General features: G+C 40.3%; 1 protein-coding gene across 3 annotated transcripts in view; it reads left to right on the top strand.

Annotated features, from left to right (window-relative positions):
* Positions 1-15,680, top strand: part of LOC102793276 (metabotropic glutamate receptor 4-like) — a 184,257-nt gene that overhangs the window by 49,254 nt on the left and 119,323 nt on the right. For all 3 annotated transcript variants that reach the window (XM_006794243.3, XM_087833776.1, XM_006794245.2), the window contains one exon: positions 2,241-3,248. In XM_006794243.3, the coding sequence (XP_006794306.1) occupies positions 2,715-3,248 (534 nt within the window). In that variant the 5' untranslated portion in view covers positions 2,241-2,714. The remainder of the gene's footprint in view (positions 1-2,240; positions 3,249-15,680) is intronic.

Here is a 15,680-nt window from a genome sequence, read left to right on the forward strand (position 1 = left end):
GTGTATGCGGTGTTCCAGAGTGATGACAGTGAAGGCACTGCTGTCCACCTCTTCTAAAAAGATCTCGAGAGGTAGGCAGGACTTCATCTTCACATGTCAAGGCTTATTCTCAGAATGTGACTCAATTACCAGAGTATTGTCCAGCTCTCAAGGCATTTATCTGGTTGTTTTGTGGAGAGGTGCACTGTAATTATCTTGATTGTGGCTGCTTAGTGTGTAATCAAAGTGATAATTGGATGGGCTGAATAAGAAGTTCCCAGCCTGGAGCTTTTGTCCCCACTTTACGGGCTGGTACAGTGGTCTCATGGAATTTTTTTTTTACAATATAACAAAGATAAATACAGTTGTTGAAATATGAAATATGTTGAGTAATAGGATTATCATTTGGTTGCCTTAAGTTTAGTCTCGCTATGTTTCACTCTTCTGTGTTAATCTGTCATGTTTCTTGTCTTCTTGTTCATGTTGTCAAACTTGTGCTATCATGTCTATGTCGTTCCATGCTGTTTCCTGTTTTATTTTGAAAGTCTGCGTCCAACATGGTCAGCTTGTTCTGTCACAGTGTGCCGAAGCAGACTGTATGAATTGTGAATAGTAGACCCAAATACAGATATAAAAGAATGTGGAAGAAAACTTGATATTAATATATTGATATGGCTGATAAAAAAGGTGATAAAAATGTGCAAAAAATGCATGTTAATAGTGGTGAAAAAGCAGGCATTACTCCATCATCATTATCCTGACCCCCATTTTAAACTGTTTGTCAGGTTACTTTTCCACCTATTTGTCTATTTTCAACTCTTTTCATATTTAAACCCATGTAGCTACCTTTCCCTCTGCCTTCTCTTCGAGGCTTTCCCCCAGAATGGGATGTTTTGCAGTGACTGGTAGGCTTTCATCCATTATGAATGTTATGTTTTAGAAGGATGATCTGTGCAGAATGATATAAATATCTCCTTTTGGTTCCCAGCAGGATGGGAGAGGCAGAACAAGATAGGCCACTGTGCAGCGTTAGCGCTGTATCTTTATAATTTGATATGAAGTCTAAAGTAAAAGAAAGCAACACAAACATGCGACGAGCACAAACAAGGCTGTCTATAATTCACGATACACGGCAAATCTCTTGACCCCTCCACTTCTGAGACAGCTAGCCAATTCTTTTGCAAAATTAGAGAAAAATGTTAAAACAAAAAACAGCTATTACTACACTACACTTCCATTTGCATTAAAATAACTTCAGATATCACCAATCGGAAGTGATGGTCTGACAGCTGGTGCATTGTAGCGCAACTTTGTGATCCTAAGAGAATTTTTGCCCTTTGTGTCCTCTGCTACAGGCTGAAACACAGCAGGGGGCTGTATGTTAGCATACAAAACCAGCATGAAGGAAAGCCTGACAGATATGTGTGTGTGTGTGATGGTCAATTGAGAGAGAGGGACAACTGCAGGCTTCTCCCACTGTGTCCAGATCCATTGCTCTATTAGTCTGGCGCTGTGGAGGAAGCCAGTTGTCTTTGAAAGAATATACAAGGACACACACAGACACAAACATACACACATATATAAATAGAGTACAGCTGATACAAAGGATTGGAAAGGCTATGAGGGATAAGATGTGCAAAGAGTGAATAAGTTCACAAGTCAAAGAATGTGGTTTTTGATTTTCAGAATTTTGTGCTCTTAATTTGCTGCGTGTTTCATAACCTTTGGTGTAACGCTCTGGAGACGATCTACATGAAGAGAGCAGTGTGCCGTTATGAAGCCTATGGAACACTGCCAACCAGGAGCAAATCAGTTATGCTCAAGGCACATAGAAATAATTCATTGCAGTACTCTGAAAGCAGTTGAGGCATGGGTGCAACACAGAATAGATTTCCTGTGTATAGTGCTGGGTTCTGGTATTATTTCTGCTTGAATCTAAGAATCTACAAACTAGACAAGAGCTTTGGCTGTCCAAAGCAAGCATTATGTGCCCCTTTGAATATGATGTCAATTAAAAAAGCGTGTGTGACATTGGAGCTTCTCTAACACACACTAACCATAAAGTGTGCCTTTTCTAGGAGATTCTACAAAGAGAAAACCTTAACATTGACTGACACTAATAAAATGCCAAACCCTGCATAAAGCCATCTTTATTGAAATTGGATGACTGAGATTCCATCTTTCATTTCCTTTTATTTCCAAAAGTGGCTTTTCCTGCTCTTTTCTTCAGGGCCTCTGACACCTCTTCTCTCTCTTTGCAGGCACCCACTGTGGAGCCCACTGGCTGGCCTTGTAACTTTCTGCCTGTTTGACACACCAAGAGGAAAGCTAAATGCACCTGAGTGATTCTGGCGAACTAGAGAAGAGAGGCAAGCTTCCCACCTTTGTTCTTGCCTTATGAGAGCTGCTCTCTGTGGACTCCACCTCAGAACACTCTGTACTGTTTAGTTACTGCATGTATCCACAACTCTAAGGTGCAGGAAAAGTGAGTGAAACACAAAGAGGAAAGAAGAAAGGGTAAGAGATAAAGAGAGCACAGCTGCATAATTAGTATTAGCGAATTTGTTGCAGAGCTAGAAACCATGAGAAGAGACTTCTGAAGACAACTGTGCTCTGAAAAATATTGCGGCTAAACCTTCAGGACATTTGTATGTGTGTGTGGGTATATGTGTGCACACCTCTTTCGTTTTCAAAGGACTTGAATTTGTATTTGGATGCGGATTTAGCCTTTCATTATGACTCTGCAAAGAGGCTTTGAGAGAGCATGGATTGGCTGCCACAAAGGTGTCTGCTGCTGGGTGTTGCTGCTGGCTTGTTATGTCTTGATCTGCTTGGCTGCCAAACCGAAAATGCCGGGCCATACACACCTAAACTCAATACGCATTGATGGGGACATATCCCTAGGCGGGCTGTTTCCGGTGCACGCGAGAGGAAATGACGGCAAAGCTTGTGGAGAGCTGAAGAAGGAGAAAGGAATCCATAGGCTGGAGGCCATGTTATTTGCCCTGGATCGTATCAATAATGACAATGAGCTGCTGCCTAATATCACTCTGGGGGCACGCATACTAGACACCTGCTCACGGGACACCCACGCTCTGGAACAGTCGCTGACATTTGTTCAGGCACTGATTGAGAAAGACTCAACTGATGTCAAATGTCTCAGCGGAGGGCCGCCCATCATCACTAAGCCCGAGAGAGTGGTGGGAGTAATTGGTGCATCTGCCAGCTCCGTGTCAATCATGGTAGCCAACATTTTGCGTCTCTTCAAGGTCAGTTTGCTCTTCAGTATATACTTCCTATTTCCCTTTTTCTAATCATGTTTGGAAAGTGCTTTTTACATGGAATATTTCAAAACATATCCTGTGCAGCAAACTTAAATTCACTAGACTTTCAATGAAAAACAGTATATCCAATATTACACCACATCAGCATCACCACACTGTAAATATAGTATAAAAAAGTAAACACAACCTCTCCTAGGCCATGTTCATCCTGCTTTCTTATCTGTCTTTTCTTCACAAGTCTAAATGACATCGGTTTCAAACATTTTCCTACTGTCCAGAAAATTAGGTGCTAATCATTATACCATAATTCTGCTCATTAATGACATTAATTTGCCAATGGTCGTCAGTCAGCCCTCTTCTAATTAATTCAGGGAAGCCATGCATGGCACCGTGAGCTCCCTGCACTACTATTGGACATAGAGTATAAAATGAGACTCTGCATTGTTTTGGGTTAACAGATGTGAAATGTGCGAATGAGAACAAAACATAAACAATATTTGACAAGGTTTATATAATACCTGCTTAATGCTGTCAAACCAAACTACAGGCAACATCCAAACTAATGAGCATAAGGATTGTGTCTTTGTTTTAGACTTGGTAGCAGTGAAAAAACAGTGGTTATGCATTGAAACCCTTGGTCTATGAAGGCAAGTGAGGATCTCTAATTAGTTATTCATGAATTCACTGACTAACAATTTGCAAGTCAATCTGTATGAATGTAACTGTCTGAGGACTGAACATATACTATATGAGGGGCTTACTTTTCCTCTTCCTTATCCTTTAAGCTTTAAGAGACTATTGAGGAGCAGAGAAGATAGTTAGAGCTTCCACTGTTGTTCAAATTATAGGTAATACTTTAGATAGCCTTTGTGATATTTACACAGACTTTATCTGTTACAAGAAGATCAGGTCAGTAACACCTGCCGTGACACTGATTTAACTTCTTTTAAGTTCTACCAGCCAGCCGCTAAGGTCAACGAACGTCTCAACAGAAAGAGTAGAAAGGTACATAGTACAATATTCAATCCTAAAGAAGCCTGATTGGTGTCAAAGAATGAGACTCCAAATTCTCCAAAGTACTGGAGTGACTTCTTCTTCTTCTTCTTTTTCTGGTGCCATGCTAAAATCTGTCACAAAACCTTGTAATTATTGTACCCACTGAGCAATATGAAGTTGGTGACACAGCTCACACAGGAACTGTGTTACTGCACAGCAAGGCAGAGGAAAGCAGTCAACACAGCTTGGTGAGTACACTGCCCAACAGCCTACGACATGTGTCAACATCAGTTCAGCCTGTACAGGACTCCATTTTGTACGCACTGAGTCGATATGAGATGTTACCACAGCACTCGTCATCATCCTTTCTGCTCAAGCCAAAACACGACAACTATGAGGCATTTCTTAGCAGAGAGCACAAACACTGAAAAGCAAGAGCTGAAACACACCGACACATGCACCTTTAAACTTCATGCAGAGGGCAAGATGGCAAGACACCAGACGCAGTTTTCACGACGTAGCTAAGATGTGTATCCAGGGAGGCCAAAAAGCCTCCAATGACTGCTGCACCTCATGCTACTCTGCAGCTCTCCAATAGCAAATTTCCCACCAAACAAGGCTGCCAGGACTCCTTGTGGAGGGCGCACGAACTGCCAGAGGAGGGCCTGTCCACTCACAGGCTTGTGAGACATCTTCACACAGCTAATTGGCAAGCTTGTGTTTGGACAGGAGTTTGCCAGTGAGATGTTGTGTGTTCCAAATTGCATGCCAAATCCTGTTGTGGGAATAAATTATTTTGCCTTTTCCTTTTTTCCTCCTCTAAAGGGCATAGAGCTGCACCATCCAAAACACAGTGTTCTTGGGCAAAGAGTTTCCTCTGAGTGTAGTGCAACTCACATTTTTGATAGGCCTTGGATGGGCTGGGGTGGACAAATTATTTACCCTAGAGGCTCAAGCCAGAATAAGCAGCAATCCTTTTTGACGGACAATGGCCTTAAAGGTATCTGCCCAGTGGGCTCGAACAGCCTCCTTGACAGGGCCTTGAGAATGACTTGGCAAATCCCTCTAAGGGGCAGAGGAGAACACTACAGGATGCTGCTAGTGCACTTCAAGTAGCAAACACTATACAATATTTCAAGAGATGGCTGATAAAAACAACCTTTTTACAGAACAATCATTGCAAAGATAATAAGACATACACTTTGATATTTGGAAAAGACAAACACGTCTATAACAAAGGCAGCTGGAAACAGAGCAGTGGACATATTGCAGAGTTTGTATATTGTATTTTCCTACACAAGGAAGTTATCTTTAAATGCTCACACAAGCACTGAACGGCCAAATCCACTTTTATGTGCATTCCTAGAATCTCCAGTCTGTCCTTGACATGGTGCATGTAATGTGAGGTATTGGGAGCAGCTATTAGCTGAGCATGTTATGTATATCACAGTGCTGACGCTGAATTACCATGACCTACTCTAGTGCAGCTCTCTGTTATGGCAGTAGAACCAAATGGGAAGAGAGAAAGCTTTTAGGTAATGGAACACATGTGAATGCGTCAGCCTTCAATAGTCATCGACTAACGGGCAAAAAAACAAGGAGGTGTTCTATCACTGCATTTCCTGTTTTATTAAAAAAAAAACAAAACATGGGAAGTAAACAGGCTGATCATAAGGCTGCTACTTCATAGAAAAGGAAACAGAGTGCAGATAACTAACGAATTGATTGATTTGATTTGTTTGTAATCCTTTTACATGTTGGATCAATTATAGGGACAATTGTTACTATTATTATTATTTTTGTATTCACCTTAAATATGGCAGATAGTTAAGCAAACTGAAAGACAGTCTGGAAAATAGGCACTGATCAGTGTGACTGAATTAGAAATATATATATAGATATATAGATATATATAACAGACACAACAGGTAAATATGGTTTTCCCCTTGGGTTGTGTTTCTGTCTTTGATGATGCTTATCCCCCCACCAAATGCTTTATAGGAGCTGCAAATAAAAAAAAAGAAAAGTTTGTTTCATAATAGTGGCAAAGTTTCTTAAAGTTTTTTGTTAAATATATTGGTAAATGGTAAATGGCCTGTATTTGTATAGCGCTTTACTAGTCCCTAAGGACCCCAAAGCGCTTTACATATCCAGTCACCCACCCATTCACACACACATTCACACACTGGTGATGGCAAGCTACATTGTAGCCACAGCCACCCTGGGGCGCACTGACAGAGGCGAGGCTGCCGGACACTGGCGCCACCGGGCCCTCTGACCACCACCAGTAGGCAACAGGTGAAGTGTCTTGCCCAAGGACACAACGGCCGAGACTGTCCAAGCCGGGGCTCGAACCGGCAACCTCCCGATTACAAGGCGAACTCCCAACTCTTGAGACAAATACACTATTCATGTGTATAGCATTTCAAATATATATTGTAGAGAACTGGGAAGACTTAAAAGCCTTTAATCAACTTATCTTCTATTTTGTACTTGACAGGCGGAACAAATTTTTATGAATCACACTGATAGAGAAACAGGAAGCCATGGAAATGTGATTTGTAGGGGGCCCAGAAGTGGCCCCAGGTGAAAAAAAACTACACCAGATCACAAAATGGTTTTGCATATATACTCATGTGTCTCTCTCTTTCTCTCTCTCTTGATATATATATATATATATATATATATATATATATATATATATATATATATATATATATATATATATACACACACATATACTTTAGGATTCAATGTTTGTGTTTAATACTTAAATGATTTTAGCAGGATGTTCCTATTTTGCTTAGGTTTGCTCCATCATATCCACCATCCTCTTTAATACTCCCCTGCAGTATTACTTGATTCCTCTGTTAACTGATGTTTAGCTAAATAAAGCAAATTATAGCATAATAAAACAGTTGATCTGAATTTTAGTGTATTTGTCTGCGTAAACAGGTGTATAGTATTTAAAGGGTGACACTTGCTCCAAGGTACTACTACTGTGGCTAAAAAAAAGATTAAAGGCAAAGAGCAATTTAAGAAACATTGGTTTCCATGTTCTCGTAGTGCCAGTGGAAAAGAAAACCCCTAAAAAATAATCTCATTGCTTGAAAGTTGTTCATTGTGTGATACATGCAGGCAATAATTACGTAAGGCAGATATGGACAATTCAGTTTGTGGGATTGTAGTTAAAAAATAAAAACAGGTGCAGAAACAGTATGTATGTAACATGTAACAACATGTATGTATGCCATAGGCTGGTTGTTCTATTAAAAACCTGCAACTATAAACTTTCATCATAGCTTTTTCGAACAAATACTATTTGTGTTTTAAACTGTTGAAAATCAGGGTGTAAAAGTTATTGAGGTCCATCGGAAGCCACTCTCTTTCTTCCTTTAAGGATACAGACTACTGGTAAGTAAAGCTAACGTATTACTTTCGCACAGCACTGCTCGTCACATTCAGACTGTTTTCCCCATCATTAACGTCACATAAAAACATAAGTGGGGCTCCTTTGTGTGGTAAGGAAGGTTCCACATCACCATTTCTGCTGACTTCAAAAACTCGGTGTAGCTTCTTTCAGCTTATTTCTTTTATGTTCACCTGAGATGTTGGGCTGAAGCTGAATGATGATGCTGATGAGTCCCTTTGACCTCCAGTACAGCGTGTACATTGGTGTATGAATGATCATTTCAGAAGCTACTTTCGGCTTTATGTGTAACTCAAGTTATTTCATCGCGTTCTCCTAACAATTTGATTGACAGGGCACACAAATGAAAGAATGCAGACTCAACATATTGGAACCAGTGCTGCTTGCAATCTTGATCACTGCAATTGTTTCTCAGCTCGTTGCTTATGGGTTTTTCCTTATCCTCTTTAGTGGAGGAGTGGCTGAGGGTGTAGTGTTTGCTCAGCACTTCAGAGCAGCCAGGATTCCGTCCCCATGGTGTTCCATGAATATTTTACTATATTGTTACGTAATTTACGCCCAGGGATTGGGGTTGAAAGCTCTCTCTATTCATTCCCTCATCACTGGGTCTAGCTCTTGGTGTGCTTTCATCTGTCGGGTCTTTATATTACCATATAAGCAGGAGCAAAGTGCACCAGCACTTGAAGTAATTAGTGGTTGGTTGCTTGTGATACTCAATACAGACTGTGTGTAATTAAAGCCCCAGGCTTTTGATTGTATCTCTTATACATCATGGAAAACAGCCCCGCTGACTGGCTTGAGGAATACAGTTGCTGCAGTCAGAAACTGCAGGAGCATGCACCTTGTTTCAGGTATAGAAGCTGACTTGCTGAGACAATCATAAGCTTTTAGACAAAGAGGGGGAAGCTTGGGCAACTTCCGCACAGCAGCTCTCTAAATTAGGTACAAGCAAGCACAGTCAGACTGCAGTACTTTCCTTGGTGGAGAGTTTGGAACAGTGGAGACAGATGGAAGGAAGAGAGCAGAGGTGTTAGCTGGGTATACTGCGAAAGCAGCTCAAAGAAGAAGGTTATCTACTGACAGGTGACAAATCAAGGGAATAACCGGAATCCTTGACCCTTTTAGTGAGGGGATCTGATGATTTTTATATTGTGTGGGGCATTTTCCTTGAATAGTTTGACTCACCATAAATCAGTTTAAACCGACGGATCATTGCTATTTGTTGAGTTATTGGGAAGTATCATTAAGGGAGTGACCTTTGTCAGTATAACTATGACCCAATCCATAGAATGCACAGGTGTCACTAAATGGTTTACTGATGGGAAATGCTTTTCACCAGTTTCTTAGAAAGCACTCTTCACCATCATTAGCAAAACATCAAATGATAGAATATCTTTTGGAAGGATGGTGGTCCATTCCTTAAGCAGAGTTCGGTCGACATACTTGACAAAAATCAGTACCAGGCAAACTCAAGCTGCTACTAAAATATTTTATGTTGGTTTTTCCTGTAATTTGTCATCCTTCTGCAGCTGCCTGTTGTGCTGTCTGTGAAGCAGAGACCTTGCATCCGCCTCTCTCCTCCCTCATTAGAGGCAGAGCCCCTCAGGCACAGTGCCTTACTCCCCCTCAGCATTTCACTGTTGAGACAGGGCTCTTATTGGATTACCCAATCAGCCCACAGTGACGATAGGCTGAAAGCTTTAAAGGATCTCAAAAATCTGCACATGCTTTTTACTTTCTCTTGTTAATGGCCCGTCTATTCATCCAGACATTAATGTTTATATCTTTGTCACTGTCGGACCTGAATAAAAATGGCATTAAAAAAATCGGTATTGTGTGTTAATAATGGATTAATCTGTTATGTTAAGACGAGCTGTAAGTCAAAATATTATTTACACATATTTTAGACGAAAAGGAGCGCACACAAATTTAAAGCCTTTATTTGTGCAAAAAGGCTGGGACACCACTATATCATCATCAGTCACACTGGAGACCATAGCAAACCATTTGTGACAATCCATACCTGAGGGGTATAAAGCAAGTTCAACAAAGCCAGGCTTTCTTTGTCTCAGCTGGGTTGATAAAAACTTTGACCCCATCGAAAGATAATTGGTATCACAGTGGTGGTTATAAACCCAGGCATTCTGCTTTTGCCTCTGTGTGCGCTCACATAAAAGACCGTTTTACATGTCATTTGACTCTTTGTCTGCCCAAAATCAAGCTGAGCACTGCCTACTCCAATCATAGACATTATTAGGAACAGGTGATATTCATCTATGAAAACAGTAAAAAAAAAAAAAAAAAAAAAAACTGTGTCCAACAAATAAGACAAATTGGTAATGCTGCAGAAAATCATGTGACTCATGTGATCATCACAACTAAAATGGACAAAATAAATCTCAAGATTTTATATTTATTTTACTGCTTGATGTGCTTTCAGTGCTACAAGTTTTTTCTAATATGACAGCTACACATTGGAGGTCTGAAACTTTAAATTTTATTTATTTAAACACAGCGGGCTACTTAGTACATTCAGTTTCCACAGCCTCCATCCCAATAGATGAGATCTGGGAATCACGATAATTTGTCATCAGATTGAAGTAAAATTTCTTATGTTGACTGAAAAGATATTCTTGATGATAAATAATACTACAAAGGAAACTGATGTTCTAATCTGTGCTCTATTATATATGCATTTCCAACTGTGTAAACAAGACCAAGCATGAAAAGATATGCATTTTCTGCACCACCAACCTTATGCGACACCTACCGTTTGTACAGCTGGGCATCATTTAGTGGTATTAGTAAGACATGGCTTAATGTATTCCTACATATCTAATGTAGCTCAAGAGTTGGGACTTCGCCTTGTAATCGGAAGGTTGCCGACAGTCTCGGTTGTTGTGTCCTTGGGCAAGACATTTCACCCGTTGCCTACTGGTGGTGGTCAGAGGGCCCGGTGGCGCCAGTGTCCGGCAGCCTCGCCTCTGTCAGTGCGCCCCAGAGTGGCTGTGGCTACAATGTAGCTTGCCATCACCAGTGTGTGAATGGGTGGATGACTGGATGTGTAAAGCGCTTTGGGGTCCTTAGGGACTAAGTAAAGCGCTATACAAATACAGGCCATTTACATAACATATTAGTACAGCAAAGAATCTATATTGCACTAAAAGAATATGATAAATGCTATTCTAAATAAAAGCTTCAGTAAAAATATGGCGCCTCTAGCAGCTCTTAAAGTGAAACATTTAATAATATGCTGTTCCCCACCAGGTTACGTGTTCTGCCTTAGTTACTATGGTGATCAAACCAGGTAAAAAGAGAGCCACCTTTGTGACACACTGAAAACTCTCACTTAAGTTCAACAGCTTGATAACCAATCCATCTTTTTTGTAGAACGTCCTTCTGGTGTACTGTTCAGTTATCATTGTATAATTGGTTAAACAGGAAATTGAATGTATTAATAATAATAAATCTCAAGGAGAGAGTAACTGTGAAACATCAGCCTGTTTGAATCAGTGTACTCCACCTTCTTTCCTCCTTTGACAGTTTGACCTATAACGTTGAGAAGCACCTGATTCTGCTTCATTGCCACTGGACATAATTTGCTATTTAGTTAGTAAATGCTCCATAAAATTGCTATTTTTTTCTTAGGAGGACAAGATGTGACTGAAATGAAGTTTTCCTTTATAGCATGGTGACCTTTCTGTGAGGGTTTATCACTACAACTTGCCCATTTCACATTACCAAAGCCATTTGACCCATTGCACAAATAACACAATGATTAGGGAAACGTTGTAGGATGTCTCTAACTTGATGGACAAGATGACTCTCTCAGCGTTTGATGGTTTTATAATGACAATGGTTTAAATGCCTGAAATTAATGGGAACCTTGGTGTAATAAGTCATCCCACAAAATAATAGTGGTATGGCTACATGTGACACTTTGACTTGTCAGTGCTTTATTTCGCGGGCAGCCTCAGGTGTGCCTTGACAAATTCCCTGAGGCTCAACATCCTGGAACTAGGTGATGATTAAGAAGAGAAGGCTTTGAACACGAGAACTCATTCTGACTAAACTCGCTCTCATGCACCTCCGAGTGTAATTTGCTGCACAACACAGTATATTCGCTTGTTCACGCGGCCCTTTTCCTTGAAATCCACACATCCGCACCGAGCAAATCTCATGCACTAATTCGATGCATCCGTAAACTCTAACCAACACAAACCAAAAGAAAGGTGAATTGCCTTAAAAACAAACAGGAAGCAATGTTTCTGAATGTGTTCAAAGACCAGTGAGCTTTCCATGTTTTCTTTTTTTGCACACCCTTCAACTTGGCTTTTACAACTGGGCAAATCAAATCTGTGAAGCCGTCTTTCTCGACCCCAGATTGCAGACGTCCACCATCCACCATGCTCTAACAGCAGAGGAGCAGCTCCTTTAGTTCGGGATTAGTTCCAACTCAACTCACTTTGTTCACCCAAGCCCAAGCGGTCAATTCCCAGGACATTCATGAGTGAAGGCTGCCCAGAACCTTGTGTTTTATTCCTGGCAGTATTTTATCCCCGTCCTCCTGCTGTTTGAAAATCCCTCTGCAGGAAACACGAACCACCGCTGGTAATCACAGAGCACAGTGACAAAAAAGCTACTGTGTGGCTGTCTGTTCTTGTGCATTTTTTTTTTTTGGTGATATGTTAGGTTTCACTCAAATTAATTACTCTCCTTTAATTAGTGTGCACCAGCAGACCTACTGAGGAAATAACAGCAGGAGGAGGGAAAAATGCTGCTTCTTTTTTAAATGTATAATTTTATTCTGCTGAGCACTGCTGAAAAAAATCCAGAAGCCAAGACTGACAATGAAAAGCGCAATATAAATACCAGCGGGGTTTGCTTATGTTCTCCGTGTTAGAACTGTCACCATACCATAGCGGTTGCAAAATCCCGATTCCTAGCCTTTTAATGTGTCTGTTCCCTGCTCTGGCTTTTCTATAAAAGTTTACAAAACCTCACATCTTCACACAGAGCACCACAAATAGAGCACAGCCATCAAATAGTTTTCTTGAAAAGAGCGTGGGATAAAAGGCTCGGAGCTGTCTCACCTGCATAATCTCACCATCAACCCACCAGTCCATCACTGTCCTGCTGTGTGAGGCAGCGCTGCTTAAAATTTACTCAGACTTTAACAAAGGTTTAAAGCTACAAAAATGACAAAACAGAAAATCTTAAGTAACTCAAGCAGCTTTAAATGAAGAGTAATCAATAGCACCATGACAGCTTCCTTATTGATTGTGGGAGAGCAATTTTTTTTTATTATTTTATTTTGAGGAGGCAAAGTGACATTGTCAGCTGCTGAGATATGACTGAACAGAGAGCTCAGTTATTTATTAATTTCAGCACAGCAGCTTCCACGGACTAATAAATATAAAACATATGAGGAAGAAAAGGTCAATATAATAAAATTTTCATAGAGCCACTGTAAAGTTGCCTGAGATCTTAAAGGAATTGTTCTGTCAGCCTAATGCCAGGCGATATCCTCAGACTACCCTCCAGCAGGGATGGAAAGAAAAAGTTTGGCCGTCTTCAGGCTAAGCAGCTTGGACATCATCCAGCCTTCTAACACATGAGACAACATGGAGCTCCTCATGAGTCACTGCTGTGTCACACAAAAGGACTCACTTTCTGTTCAGGGGCAGTTGGGATTTACCATGAAAAGAGTATATTCAAGCTATAATTGACAAATAAACAGGACTAGGGAAAGTTGTGATTCTGCCTTGTGTCAAGCACTGTCATACTCAAATGACAAGGAGAGGAATCAAAATCTTGAGACATACTTTTTTTTTGTACTTTTTCTGCAAAATAGTGTGTTCGATCATTATTTTGCATTAAAGAAAAAAAAAATGTGGCCTGTGTTTTTTCATGGTGAGTCACTGACATGAGCAAATAGGCTGGTGGTTCGTGCAGATGTAGCTGTGCGAAATGAGTTGCTATTATTTTGGTGAAATCCCTGAGAACACGCACCCCAAAACCACGTGTCTTTCTGGCACAAGGCGACTCTACTCCCAATATAGCCACTTTGTCAACAAAAGCCAACTAAATAAAAAGCAATAACACAATAACACCTAAAATTTAATTTGCCATTTAAATTACTCACTGCCCTCTAGCCAGTTGAGTACAATATCCGTGCCCAGCTGCATGAAGAGGTTTTAGCTCAGTACATTAAATCCCATAGCCATCTGAAAACAGCAGAACTCTTTACTGACAAAATCTGCCCAGTTCCAGAATGCAGTACCACTACACTTAACCAGTATGTTGGCACCAGGCAGTAACTAAGAAAGCCTTTTTGGTTATATCAGCTTTGTGCTGTGCTGAATGTCAATACTCTTTTCCAACTTTCTTTTGGTGACAATCACATTTTATGTTGTATCACCTTGAGCAATATAATGTGACCATTTATGGTATTTACAACAACATTATAATTAGAAAATGCTGTCATATAAACAAATCATAGACATGTTATATTTCTCTCTAGAGAAACCTCTTCCCATATGTTAAGATGTTGTTGTCGTGTGTGATGAGACCATTGATGTAGCTGGCTAAGCATGAACCATACGAGCCCTTTTTTAACAGTGCCCTTCTATGACTGTATAAATACCAGGTGCCTTGGGAGACACCACCACACTCTCAGCGTATTAATCATGTAATAGTTGTAATAATGGATATGAAGGTTTATATATTCACTATAATCCATCAAACAAGCTGTCACTTATATTTGTTATGAGAAAATAGGAAGCATGCGTATGAGCCTGGTTGCCTTAGTAGCTGCGCACGGAACATATTTAGCTTCACATGGTGTGTAATTAAAGTTAATTAGAAAGCTATGCATGTTTTCCTTACAAACAAAACCAACATGGTGGCCTTTCTGAGTGTGATTAGCATGCTCTACCAATGCCTTTGTTTGTTTCTTTTTCTTTAACAAGAGCTCAAGTTTATTTTGCCATGCTAGGCTTAACACACAAATACAGTGCATTTAAAAAAAATCTGAATTTCCCAAAGTTGTATTTATCAGAGTGTGGCGGGGCGTGGCCTGCGGTGCCGTGCAGAGGAGGCGGACGCACCTGCACGGCATCCGCAATCACGCCCCGCCGATATAAATATTGTACTGGGTCCTGTGGGGTGGTTGTTGTTGTTATGTTGAGCTGGCAGCGGGAGACCTGCAGCTCTGAGTGCGAATGTGCAGCAACCGTGAGGGATTAATAAAAAAGTATCAAAATGCCACTCAGAGTATCTCACTAAATATATTAGACCTAATACACATCGTACTCATCTTGTACATCTTGAATTTGTACAATTATCTCCATAATATTACATGTAGAAAAAAATGTAAATTATTACAACAATTTTACTTGTTCCAGAGACTTTTTTTTCCCAACACAGCAGGCTAGTGTGATCAGTTGGCATTGATTAGCTCCACAAAATTTGTTATGGGAAAGAGAGGTCATTTTTCAGATCCATGCCAAGAGAAGCAATTAAGGGGTTGTTTTGCTGACAAAATAGTGATAGATGCAAACCGAGCATACACAGAACAGCACGACTTAGATGTTTTTAGTGACTGTGACAGCTGATATTTATTTATGCTAACAGGCAAAAATGGGATAAGGATAAATGAAAGTATCGGGAAAAATATACTGGCAGTACACTACTCATCTGTTCAGCTTTTTAAAGCTGTTTAAAAACAGTTCTACTCCTTGGGTCTTGATTTCTAAAACTCTAGCATGCATGTCTAATGTTCTTACACCAGATGGTCGCACTAGTCTCATGAATTTGATTATGTTTCTCTTATACTGTGATACCCTCAAACATTGTCAGTGCAAAGGTGGATCGCTATCGTCTAGGAAAAAATGCATTATTTACATGATTTTACAGTGGTTCTCATTTTATGAAATCAGCCGATATCTAAAATTAGAGTACAAAGTAGCTGTAAATATAGCCAAAGATAG

The sequence above is a fragment of the Neolamprologus brichardi genome, chromosome 20, assembly GCF_056152115.1.
Source record: "Neolamprologus brichardi isolate AB-2024 chromosome 20, ASM5615211v1, whole genome shotgun sequence".
Taxonomy (NCBI): Eukaryota; Metazoa; Chordata; class Actinopteri; order Cichliformes; family Cichlidae; genus Neolamprologus; species Neolamprologus brichardi.